A 13,813-nucleotide genomic window follows, 5' to 3' on the forward strand; every position below is an offset into this window, starting at 1 on the left:
GATATTTTGTAATAACCCATGGGGAAAAGAATCTGAAAAAGAATGTATATATATATATATATGTGTGTGTGTGTGTGTATATATATATATATATATATATATACATGTATACCTATGTATATATATAACTGAATGACTTTGTTGTACACCTGAAAGTAACACATTGTAAATCAACTATACTTCAATAAAAAAGTAAAAAAATATATCATAGCATATGTAATATTGCCAAATAGTGATATATGCAATGGAGAAACATACAGCAGTTAGGTACAGAGATCAACAGGAATTATACTTTAAATGGGGTGATCAGAAAAGTCTCTCTGAGGAGGTAGCATTTGAGCAGATTGGAGCAGAAATATTCATGAAATAAGAATGAGAGTTCTGTAAAAATCTGAGCAAGGATGATTCTGACAGATAAAGAGCTAGCACAACGGCCCTAACCTTCGGGAACATGCGAGGTGAAGATCAAGGATTGGCAAGAAGGCCACTGTGTCTGGGTCCTAGTGTATGACGGGAAGTGGCAGGAAGTGAGGGCAGATTGTGGAGTGGTCTAGTAAACCATAGAAAGAGTTTCAGATTTGTTTTCTAGGAGGCCATTGGAGGGGTAGCCTCCAGAGGTAGAGAAGGGGTATGCATGGCTTGGCTTATGTTTCAAAGGGCTCGTTCTAGAAGATAAGAAAATAGACACCTTCCCTTTAAAAAATTTTTTTCCTAGAAGAACTGAGCTTTCAAGAAGAATCTCTGGAGAAGCTGCACACAGGTTTTCCCTTGTCTCTATTAAATTCCCATTATGAAAGACAGCTTACATTATGCTGAAAGCTTAAAAACATTGTCTCCAAAGATTTTAACACACCAGAAGGTTATAAGATGCTTCTATATCTGAAGCAATGATTGGTTCATTCAGAAAGAAAAATTAGCGCTGTGGCTTGCTGGAGCTGGTATCCAGTAAGTATTAGCTTTTTCCCGGAAGTTTCTCTCTGGGTCAGTAAATTTGTCAGCTACTGGTTCTCTTGGTCACATAAAAAAGGATACAAAAGGACCAGTCTAATTAAGCCAGATGATTCATGGAGACATAACATTCCCCCAAAAAATATTTATGTGGCATTTTTAGGGCCCTTACTTTGCCCGAGTGTAGACAAAGGTAAAGTGGAATCTATTTATCCTATCCACCAACAACTAAGGAGGATTTCATGTCCCTGTGATACTAAGGTCCATCTACTAAAACGGACAACTGTGGATGGCTTCCACTGGAGGCAACAGCAAGTGAGAGAGGCAAACGTATGGTACGGACGAGGCCTTCACAGCCACACCCTATTCTTTAGGTGACTGTGGTGACTCACCTGAAATACTTAGAGTGTTTAGTGGAAAGTGGGAACGATGATGGGGAGCTTTGCATACACGAGAGCAAACAAAAAAAATCAGATCATTGGGGGCTCAACTCACAGGCCGCCGCCTCCTTGAAGCCTCCCTTGAATTTACAGAACCAATTCCTTTCTCTTTGAGGTTCTTTAACAGTTTCTATTCCACAATGACCTCCCCTACGGCAGCACTGTCTAGTTGTGTGTGAATAAATCTAGCTCCTGGAGGAGAGGCATTACATCCTATTCATTTTGTACCCCCTACAGCATCTGTAGCACAGCAGATGGTCAACATGTGTTTGATGAAAGAATCTGAATGAAGACATAACTGTTAACATCCGTTTCAATAAGATGTACATGTATAATCTTCACAACAACTTTATGAGTTAGGGACTATATCTCAATGTTGAAGATGACAAAATTAAAGTCTAGCAAGGTCATGGAGACTTAAGATGAGACTGAAACCAGGTTCCAAAGGAACCTTCACATTACAGGTAAATTCATTAGTAAGTAGATTTTTAAGGGAAAAAGCAACATAAAAAGCATGTTAGTGGGAAAAGTTTAATTGTCACTTAATAAGTACAGCTAATAACGGTCTGTCAAAAAGAATATAGTTAGAGTCAATGATTACTTTTATTTTTCAAGTTAAGAAATACTTGACACATGTAAAATAATGTGACATACATGCAAGTTATAAAGTATGAGAATAAAAACACCCCAGTATCCACCACCAGTTTAATAATTAGAACAGAACCAATGCAGAAGCCCTCTGTGCTCCTTCCACACTGTCCTTCTACCCCTTGCCAAGAGGTCACCATTACCCTGACTTTTTGTGTTTATCATTTGCTTGCCTTCATTTCTAATTTTCCCACATATCTAATATCCTTATATGATATATAGTTCTCATTTTTAAAATTTTTAGATAAATCTTATCTATTCTTGGGCAAACTGCCTTTTTTTCACTTAAAATCGTATTTTTGAATTTAATCCATTTTGCAGTACACTTACATTGCTGTATCATACACCACTGAAAGAACATGCTGTAAATGGTGTAAAGTTTTTGTCCTTCACGCCGTTGATGGAAATTTGTCTTATATCCAATAGCGTGTTATCACACAAAAAGCTTCTATTAACATCATTTCCCATCTTGCCTACCGGACATGTGTAAGAAGGTAGAATTTCTGGGTCAAAGACATGGTATGTTCAACTTCACTGCTTATTGTCAAATTATTTTCCTTAGGTCCTATATTACCTACCCCTTCACCAACAGCAGTGGTAAAGAGTTCCTATTGTTCTACATCCTCACCATCCTTTAGTGACATCAACTTTTATTTTTTGCCATCTGTAAGTATTAAATCACTGTGGTTTTAACTTGCAACCTCCCATTAGCAATTATTTTGTGCTACAGCATTATAATTAGTTCTGATATCTGAGAGAGTTCCCTCCCATGTTCTTGTTTGCCCTCAGAAATGTCTTGGCTATTCTTGGCCTTTGATCAGTCTGTATAAACTTTAGAATCAGCTTGCCAAGCTTCATGGAAAGCTCTGCTGGAATTCCACTAGAAATGGATCAAATCTGCAGATCATTTTACAAAGTATCGATACCTTTAGGATGTTGAGTCTTTCTATTTTTAAACCTAATACATTTTTCTGAGTTAATTAGAGTAATGCTAGCTACTGCAACAAAGATATCCAAGAAAGTACAGAAGCTTACACTCTCCATTAATTTACTTCTTCCTCACATAATGGGTTTTCCTGAGCAGCAGGGAAATCTCCTCCAAGTAGTGGTTCAGGGACGCGGGATCCCTCCATCTTAGGGTTCTGCCAACTTCAAATCTGCTGTGTTCATCGGCCACAAGCCAGAAAGACGGCATAGAAATTAGCTGCACAGATCACCATCAGACCAGGTCTGACAGCGATGCAAAGCGTGTCACCTCACATTTCACGAGCTAGAACTGTGTCACATGGTCACAACTAGCCACAAAGAAGGCTGGGGTAAGTTTTCTGGCTCTGTGCCCAAAAGAAATGAGAATGAACCTACTAATTTAGGTCTTTCTAATATCTTTCTATAAATTTGTATGTTTCTCAGTAAAACTTTCACATATTTTTGTCAGATTTATTCCTAGATAGATTATATTTATATTATATAAATATATAGATTATATATTTATGCTTTTTGTAAATGGCAGTTGTATTCCTATTTATCAATTATGTTTCTGGTATTTAACCTTATCATCCAGCAACCATACTGAACTCTCTAGTAAATTCTAATAATTTGCTGTTACATTCTGGATTTCTATAGAGTTAATCGTATCACATGGGAAAATAGGTTCTGTTGTTTATGTTCCAATCTTTCTTTTAATTTTACCTGTATCTTTCTGCATTGGGTAGAGCCTCCTATAAAATACTGAACCTCCTGCAAACCAGGAAGAGAGCTCTCACCCAACCATTTATATATATAATATACTATATACTATATTATATGTAGTAGTAGAGTTGTCCAAATACTTTCTAATCATGTAACTCTCTACTATAACTGTAGTTGTGTTCACTCATTATAGCATTTATCTGTACCGCTTCTCTTTTTCTTTTGATCAGTATTTTCACAGTTTGTTAGTTTCATTAGTTTCTCAAAACATCCTGACTTCATATCCTTTTATATTTTATAAATTCATGTTCTTAACTTTGTTTTTTCCTTCTCTTTTCTTTGTTTATTCCCCCTTTTCCATATTCTTAAGTTGAATACTTATAATTTTTAGCCTTCTTTATTTCCTAGTTGAAACATTAAAAGCTATAAACATTATTCTGTCATTTTAGTTGCAACCCACATGTGTTGATATGTAGTGTTTTCTACTATGCAATTCTGTTTTATAATATTCATTAAAATTTCTTCTTCATTGATCCTTTGAGTTATTTTGAAATATCCTTTAAATTCCAATGAGATGAATTCAAACATTTTTAGTGATTTCTTAGTTTTTTATTTATTTTTTTACTTTAAATTTTTATTATGGTAAGAACACTTAACAAGAGATCTAGCCTTTTAAATTTTGAAGCAATTTTTAAGTCAGCTGTACAGTTCTTTTTTTTTTTTAACATCTTTATTGGAGTCCTGTTTTCTAAATTTTGTTATTGATTTCTACCTTACATACTTTGATGTCACTGAACAAAACCTTTATGTTCCTAAATATTTTGGGAGTGAAGAGGAAGTGACCTCAATGACTTTTTTCTTTTTTAACAAATTGTTTACTCAGTCATTTTATATTTTTTATTTATTTATTTTTTGGCTGTGCTGTGCAGCATACGGGATCTTAGTTCCCCGACCAAGGATTGAACCCGTACCCCCTGCATTGGGGGCACAAAGTTTTATCCACTGGACCACCAGGGAAATCCCCTCATTGACCTTTCATTCATTCTTCTGTGCTAAGCAGTGTGTTAACGTCCAGCAGTAAATAACATAGCACAGTTGCTGCCATTATGGGGCTATCAGCACAGACGGGCACAGAGATCATAAAGAAGCAGGCAATAATATCAACATTTAATGTATTTTCTTAAACAATACTCAATGTAAGATTGAGGTGTTCTGTTATCACATGAGGTGTATTGATCACATGAATTAATAGCACAGTCATATAGAACATTTACTGATGAGTGACAGCTGAGATTTACTGGATTACAACCAAGTTTTCTCCTGTGCAACCCCAAGAAGGCTAGCTACTATATAAATTCTGCTTGGGTTGAGAACAAGGTCAGTTTTTAACTCTTTAAGTACTGTCCTACATCTTAATATCACCCCAGATTCATTCATTATAACCAGAAGGAGGACTCATAACCATGACTGCCTTCATCAGCTCCCCCTGGCCTTGAAAGTGAAGAAAAAATTAGGAAATTATTGGATGGGCAGAAGAGAGATGGTAATGTGAGAATATCCATTGTCCTTTAGTAGTATCTGCTAATGCTTCTTCTCCACCTAATATGTTTCCTGATGGAGACGGCTTAGACCAGGTGGGCTCCATGTGGGACTGAACCAGTCTGCACTCTCGATCATAAATTGGGGAAGAAGAGTAGAATCAAGTCGTCATCCCTCACTACAAACACATCTTCTGTAATGATCACTAAAGAGCAAACCTCTATAGCCTCTAGAGAGACACTTTCAAAATGCAGACCTTTCTCCTACTTAGGTCTTTTTTCCAGGCTTTTGCTGGTTATTCTTTGCTGAGGGGAAAAAAGTCTTTCCTTATTGTTGTCCTTAGATATCTGACCTCTCACTGATATTGCCAAGAAATGATAAAGGAAGATGAAAACACCACTTATGAAAATTTGAAGAATGAGACCAAGGTCATCCTTTCAAGGAGTCTTTCATCCTCAAGGACATTCATGTCCAAGTTTGGACTGCCCAGTGTCCGTCACCCAGACGTGCATTCCTGAGGTGCTGGACCAGGCATCCTCACTGCCCTCACTTCTACTGGGACCCCCTCAGGACCCCCTTCAAAGGCAGCAGCACTGTTAGGCTGCCAGCTGCCAGCCCAATTCCTATTTTTTTTATATTTGCTGAAACTTGCTTAATGACCTAGTATATGATCAAATTTTGTTCATGTGCATTCTCTAAATATTGGGAATATCCTACATGCCAATTATATCAAGTTTATAGATTGTGTTGTACACATCTTCTAAAGTTTTAGTGAATTTTGGTCGGAATGTTCTATCAATTTCTGCAAGAGGAGTATTAAAATTTCCAACAGTTGTCCATTTCTCCTTACTAGTTCTGTCAAATTCTGCTTCTTATTTTTGAAGCATTTTGGTAGGTAAATAAAAGATCTGGATTGTTACATTATCTTGGTAAAATGAACCTTCCATCGTCATATGGTAACCCTCTCTATCTTTAGTAATACTTCTTCCCTGATACCAGCATAATGAAACCTGCATTTCAATTTGCTGAATATTTCCCAGACACATTCTTTTCTATCCTTTTAATTTCAACCTTTCTGCATCCTCATGTTTTAGGTCTGTCTCTTGTAAACATCATTTTTATTTTTGAAATCTATTTGACAGTGTTTGGCTTTTATCTGAAGAGTTAAGTCTGTTTACATATGTTAAATTTCTTTCTACTTTCAATTTGTGTTTTCTCTTTGATTTTTTTTTTAGGTTTCCTGTTCTCCTTTGCTTCCTTCTTTTAAAATGATTGACATTTTCTCCCACTTTGATTCCAATTACACCTACTCTCAGTTTACCTGCTGCTGTTGTTCAGTTATTTAGCATTTTCTCACTTTTAATACTACACAGTAGAGTGAGAATTATTACTTTATACCATAATTTTGAAAGATTTAACCACATGTTTACCATTTTTCTATAGTCACCACTCCCTGTTGCATCTTAAACCCTTCATCAGGGATTTTTCATCTCCCTTAAGCACATCCTTTTGTAGGTGGTTAACACTCTTTATCTTTGTTTAAAAATGTCTTTATTTCATCCTTCTTGAAAGATAATTTCTCTGGATTTATAATTCAAATTTGTTTTCTCTTGGAATTTTAAAGCTATTATTCCACTGCATTCTTGTTTCTATGGTTGCCGTTGAGATGTCAACTGAAAGCCTAATTTTTACTCCTTTATATGTAAACTGTCCTTTCTCTTTGGTAGCTTTTAAGACTTTGCTTTTGTTCTGCACTTTTACCACTACAATAGCCAACATCCAAGAGAGCCTAAATGATCCCCTTGTCCTGGTATTCAGAGGTGTCCTCTCTCAAATCAGGGCTGGCCCCGTGTGGCCGACAAAGCACAGTAGAAGCACCAGTGTGGGACTGAGAGTAAGTCTTAGAAGGCAGTGTAGCTATTCCTCGGTCTCTTGAATGACTCATTCTGAGGGAAGCCAAGCCGCCACGCCATGAGGACGTTCAACCCGGAAAGAGACTCATATGGAAAAGAATTAAGACCACCAACAGCCAGCATCAGTTTGCCAGCCAGAGGGGTGAGTCACCTTGAATGTGGATCTGCAGCCCTAGCCGACACTTGACAGAACTTCCTGAGAGACCCTGAGTCAGAACCAACCAATCGAACTACTCCCAAACCTCTGACCCACAGAAACTGTGAGAGATCGTCCACGATCCTTGTTATTTTAAGCCATTAAATTTTGGAGTGATTTGTTACACAAAGACAGAAGCTACAATAAATACAATTTTTCTCAGTTGGGATTTGCTGGTGTTCCTTTACCTGATGATTGGTATTTTCTATAACTTCTGGAAAATTCTCAGCCATTATTTCTTTAAATACTTTTCTCTCATTCTCTATATTTTTATCTTGGACTCCAATTGAACATTTTAAGAACTTCTCACTCTATTCCCCAAGTTTCCTAATTTCTTTTATTTTCCATCTTTTTGTGTCTCTATGCTTCATTCTGTGTAAATTAGTTTATCTTTCAATTCACTGATTTTTCTGTTCACTTGTGAATCATCCACTATTTAACCTTTCCATTACATTTTTCAAATTGATGTATAATTTATAAGCAATACAATGCACAGATTTTTGGTGTACAGTTCATTGAATTTTTATGCAGATTATACTCATGTAACCACAACCACCATATATAGTCAAGAGACAGACACTTGCATTATCTCAGAAAGTTCCCTCATGCCCCTTTCCAGTCAAATGCTCCTCCCAGAGGCAACCGTTGCATTAATTTCTACCATCTATTCTACAACAGATGTAATCATAAAGAGGGATAGTCTTCTGTGTCTGCCTTCCTTTTGCTCCACATAGTTTTTAAACTTCATTCATGTTGTTGCCTGTAGTAATTCATTGCTTTATACTGTTGAGGAGAGTTCCATTGATGAATATACTACTATATGTTTATACATTGAATTGATGATGGGTATTTGGGCTCCTTCTGACTTGGGGGCTTTCAGGAAAAAGTTGTTATGAAGATTCTTGTCCAAGAATTTTGAAAACACGATTTCAATTTTCCTGGATAAATAACAAGGAGTGGAATTTCTACTAAGGAGTGGAATTTCTTGTTGTAGAATAGGGGTATGTTTGACTCTATGAGAAACTGACAAATTATTCTTCAAACAGTTTATAATTTTGCTTTTCCACTTGAAATTTAGGCAAGTTTCCTCACCTACACTTGGTATTGTCAATCTTTTAAATTATAGCCACTCTAGTGGATGTGAAATGTCACAACTTTGTGGTTTTTATTTGTGTTTCCTAATGACTATTGATATTGTCTATTGATCATGCCTATGTCTTCTCTTGTAAAGTGATTTTTCAAGATCTTTGATCATTTTTAAAAACTGGGTTGTTTGTCTTTTCTTACTGAGTTCTTTATATATTTCTGGACACAAGTCCTTTGTCATGTAATGATATATTGCAAATATTTTCTACTAGTTTATGGCATGGCTATTCATTTTCTTAACAGTATATTCTGATGATGAGGATGTTTTAATTTTGATGAAGTCCAATTATTGTGGACTGCATGTTTGTATCTCCCCTCCCCAAATTTATATGTTGAAACCCTAATCCCCAGTGTGATGGAATTTGGAGGTAAAGCCTTTGGGAGATAATTAGGTCATGAGGGTGAAACCCCCATGATGGAATTAGTACCCTTATAAGAAGAGATAATAGAGAGCCCTCTCTCTGTGTGTCTCTCTCTGTGTCTCTCTCCCATGTGAAGAAAAGAGGAGACAGCTCTCTATAAGCCAGGAAGTTGGCCCTGACCAGACACCAGATCAGCCAGCACCTTGACCTTGAACTTTCCAGCTTCTAGAACTAAATAAATTGTTGTTTAAGCCACCTAGTCTATAGTATTTTTGTTATAGTAGCCCGAACTTTTCAAGCTTACTACTAGTGTTCTAAGAAATCTCTGCCTAGCCCATGTTGTGAAGATATTACTCTATGCTTACTTATGGATGCTTTATAGGTCCATGATCCATCTCGAATTAATTTTTTTATATGGTGTGTGGTGGGAGTCATGTTCCTTTTTTTGACCATATATATCCAATTGTTTCAGCAATATCTGTTGAGAAGACTAGCCCTTCCATTTTTTCTAAAAGTCAGTTGACTGTGTATGTCTATTTCTGAACTTTATTCTGTTAGATTAAGTAATTTGTCCTTACACCATTATCACACTGCCTTGATTACTATAGCTTTATAGTGAGTCTGACATCACATATTATAAATTCCTCAATTTTGTTCTTCTTTTTTCAAAGTGGTTATTGACTCTTCTAAACTGCGTTTCTGTGTAAATTTTAGAATAAACGTCTCAGTTTCTAAAAATGGCTGCTCCAATTTTTATTGCATTGGCCTTAAATCTGTAGATCAACTGGACAAGACTGAACATCTTATGAAATACTGAGTTATATGATTTATGAACATAGTGTATTTTACCATTTAGTCATTTTTCTGTCAATAAAACTTTGTAGTTTTCAATGTAGAGGTCTTACACATTTTTACACATTTATTTTATGTTTTGATATTACAAATGGCATTTTAATTTCATTTATAAATATTTACTGCTAGTATATAAAAATTAAATTTTTATTTGTATATTGACTTTGTACCTGTAATTGTGCTTAATTTACTTATTCTTTCCAGAACTTGTTGGTAGATTCTTCATTCTTTTCTACATAAACAATCATGTTGTCTGCAAATAAAGACAGGTAACTTCTTCCTTTCTAATCTTTGGCCTTTCATTGCTTTTTTGTGTTCTATTTCTTTTGCTAAGACCTCTGTTACGATTTTGAAAAATCGTAGTGAAAGAAAATAATCTTGTTCATAATCTAAATGGAAAATATTCAATATTTCACTGTCAGGTATGATGTTAACTAAAGTTTATTCTTCATACCTTATACAATAAAGAGTGCTTTGAAATGAACAGCTGTATTAATATGGATTTCACCCAGTGTGGTTCCCTATTTTCAAGGTTTGAATGTCTATTTCTTATTGCTCTCCAAAGCTTTCACACATTTTTGTACATATATTATAATTAACCTCAGCAAGGAGATTAGTCCAATGCAAGCTACTCCACCATTAATGAAAACTTCCATTGAATATTTAATTTCAATTATTATATTCTTAATAGAAGTTTTATTTGTTATTTTTTTTTCTAAACATGTTAGATCCTTTTTGAGAGTCTCTGTTCCTTACTCATTTATTAGTCCCTCTCTTACTTTTAAAAGACTTAGATGTATTTATTTTATATTTTGTATCTGATTACTGCAATATATGAGACTTTTATGTGCCTGCCAAATAATGTTCCTGGCACCTTTTTTCCTCATGCATATAACATTATTTTTTAATGTGAGCTTATATTCCCTGGAAGTTTATCTCTGGGAGTTCTCTGTATCCTAAGTTGAGAGAACATTCTTCCAGAGAGAATATACATTGATTCATGGAAACTTGGGCATGCTACCAACATGGATCCATTTTCATTTAAATTTTTTCTTGGGGTTCTCCAGCCTTGAAGACTGGGCATCCAAAACCCCATGAAGACCAGCCTGTGGCCAAGTATTCTTAGACTCTTTTGTTCCTCTACCAAGAGCCCAATAATGAGAAAAGCATGTTTTCTTGCATGTACTCTGCCTTTAGACATTAGATTTTTCCCCTGTTTTCTTTTTCTCTGAAAGTACAATCTGTATGATTCCTGGCTCTTGACAATGTTCTCTGATTCAACTTTCCACACTGCCCAGGTCCAAAACTTGGTCTCCTGTTCCCAGAAGGTACAGCAATTAAAATAAAACCTCTAGGCCACCTAGGATTTCTGGGTGCCCACAAGACAGCAGCTTCAATGTTTGAGTTCCACCCTTCACTACTGCCCAAGTTTGGTTCTCGGCCTCAGGGGACTCCCAGTGCTGTCTTACAAAGTCAGCCAGGCATATAATACTGCTTTTCATGTTTCCTCCAGTACTTGAGACATTTTGTATAAGAGAATTTCAATATATCTGGTTTGAAATATAGCTAGAAATGGAAATACTCAACATTTACTTTTTAATTTCTAAAGGCTTTAGTTATTACTCTTCATTTAGCTGGTTGTCAAATGAGTTAGCTGATGGATAACAATGGCTAACAAAAGAGATGGTTATGGACGTCTATGCCTATAAATACTGAATATACTACCTGATTTCTTAAAAATAGGCATGAAAAGAAGAAAACAAATATCATACTTTAATGCATATATGTGGAATCTAGACAAATGGTACAGATGAACTTATTTGCAGGGCAGGAACAGAGATGCAGAAGTAGAGAACAGACATGTGGACACAGTGGGGAAGGGGAGGGTGGGACGAATTGGGAGATCAGCACTGACATGTATATACTACCATATGTAAAACAGATAGCTAGTGGGAACCTGCTGTATAGCACAGGGAGCTCAGCTCAGTGCTCTGTGATGACCTAGATGGGTGGGATGGGTGTGGGGTGGGAGGGAGGTCCAAGAGGGAGGGAATATATGTATACGTATAGCTGATTCACTTCATTGTACAGCAGAAACTAACACACCATTGTAAAGTAACTATACTCCAATAAAAAAAATTGAATAGAAAAAAAAGAATGAATTTAATGGATAATCTACATCCTTCATGATGGCTTTACTTCTAGAATATTCCAAAAGGTTTTTCTAAAGAGCTGTAAGAGGCATATCCAATGAAGGAATTGTGAAGGAGACAAGTGATTAAGGCCTTGTGTTAGTACCTCACCAGTTCCCAAAGCTGTCTTTCATGGATAAAATAAAGCTTGAACGCATCAAAATGTTTCTTGGAAGTCAGCCAGATTTCACATGAAAGGACTTACTTTATTCCTTCACTATGGAGAGAAATCACCTAGCAATTACACATCGTGAATTTAATTCCTAAGTTTAAATTGAACACTATAACATGTGGATGATAAAACCCATCTCATCAATTGTTAAATATATTAACTGCAAAATGTTTATTTAGCACAGCTTTACACTTTAAATGGTAGCTATTATTATTTCCATATAAAAAAGTTCTGTTATTAGAAACTTCTAATACCTTTGTAAATGTTAAGTTCAGAGATGGTTTAATGTCCTTGAGCTCCTGACAAAAGGGACTCAGGGAAAATTCATCCTGGGTTCCCCATCCTGATGACGTTCCCTCCTGAGATCCAAAATGCCTGCTTTCTACTATTATGACTGCCCATTTCTCTTACAGTTTTGCACCAGAAGCAGTTTACATGACTGGTAGCATTTTTTTCTGTTGTGCGACATGCAAGGGGATTCATGTTAGGCATGCTATCCATTACAAAGATGCATGGCAAGGAAAGTCTCTGTCCTGAAGCAAACTACAGTCTTGTGTTCTGATTCTCAACCCTGGTTGTACCTTAGAATCACTCACAAATATTTTTTTAAACTACCAACATTCATATGTGTATCTTTTCCCCCTCTACAGACAGTGGCTGTCTTGGGACAGAAACTGTACTATCTTTTTTCCTTATTCCTCATAGCTAATCCCTATATGTAGCAGGAATTTATTAAAACCTACCTGAAATTATATAAAAATGCTAACAAAATCCAATTTTAAAGGCTTTCTATTATTTGAATCCTTAGTAGGAGTCACAAATATGGTTGAAACCTGAAAGGCCTAGGCCAAAAAGAATGTACTTGTAGCACAGCTCCCTGTGTTAAGTGTGCTGATTTCAAAGGCCATATCCCCCAGAATGACAATAACAAATGTACCAAAATTAAAAGAGAATTGCAACTGTAACACAGCTTTGTGTTTAGAAATATCTCATACGATACTGTAAGTTGCAGAATTTGTCTTACCAATTTAAGATAGCCCTCAGCATCTAGAATTAAGTTTTCTGGTTTCAGGTCTCTGTAGATAATACCTAGTCGATGCAGGTAATCAAATGCTTCTGTCACACAAGCAACGCAGAACTTGGAGGTGGGTTCATCAAAGCTGCCTCTGCAATGAAATCATTTTCCCTCTTAATACTCTAGACACACATCCTTGTTCTAGATTCTAGGTGTCAATTATTATACAGTAAATTTATGCAATATAAACGTTTTGTATGGCATTAGCACTAAAAAATACTTCATGCTGCCAATGAATTAGACCACTGATTATAAAGAAATTTAGGGGGATACTTGATGCAAACAAGAACCACTTCACTAAAATTAAAGTGTCTACATCCAAACAATTGTTTCTGGCAATCATATATGAACATATAAAATGGAAAGACAAGAAAACAAAACTTTTCAAAGACATCTCTGGCAAACTCTGGGGAAAATGCAACTATTTCAATGGAGCGCTTGAACCACACTTCTCCATTTGATTGCTTGACTAAAAACTACTCAAGTGACCATTTTCATTTCCTGTTTGTATAGCTTGTAACAATAACCTATGTAGAAACGGGGTCATAACTCTTTCCTATTTAGTGCACCTTGATGATATTAGAGTTGCCCTGTGTCAGCACTGTGTGTAGGTTTACATACTGAATTATTGAAATGTGGTG

At 36.0% G+C, this 13,813-nt stretch overlaps 1 protein-coding gene across 2 annotated transcripts in view; it reads right to left on the reverse strand.

Moving 5' to 3' along the window:
- PRKG2 (protein kinase cGMP-dependent 2) overlaps window positions 1–13,813 on the reverse strand; it is a gene marked incomplete at its 5' end in the record, with an annotated part of 84,142 nt that overhangs the window by 16,656 nt on the left and 53,673 nt on the right. For both annotated transcript variants that reach the window (XM_082837812.1, XM_082837811.1), the window contains one exon: window positions 13,122–13,263. In XM_082837812.1, coding sequence (XP_082693938.1) covers window positions 13,122–13,263 — 142 coding nt within the window. The remainder of the gene's footprint in view (window positions 1–13,121; window positions 13,264–13,813) is intronic.

Source organism: Leucopleurus acutus (assembly GCF_964270905.1).
Source record: "Leucopleurus acutus genome assembly, chromosome: 4".
NCBI classification, from domain to species: Eukaryota; Metazoa; Chordata; class Mammalia; order Artiodactyla; family Delphinidae; genus Leucopleurus; species Leucopleurus acutus.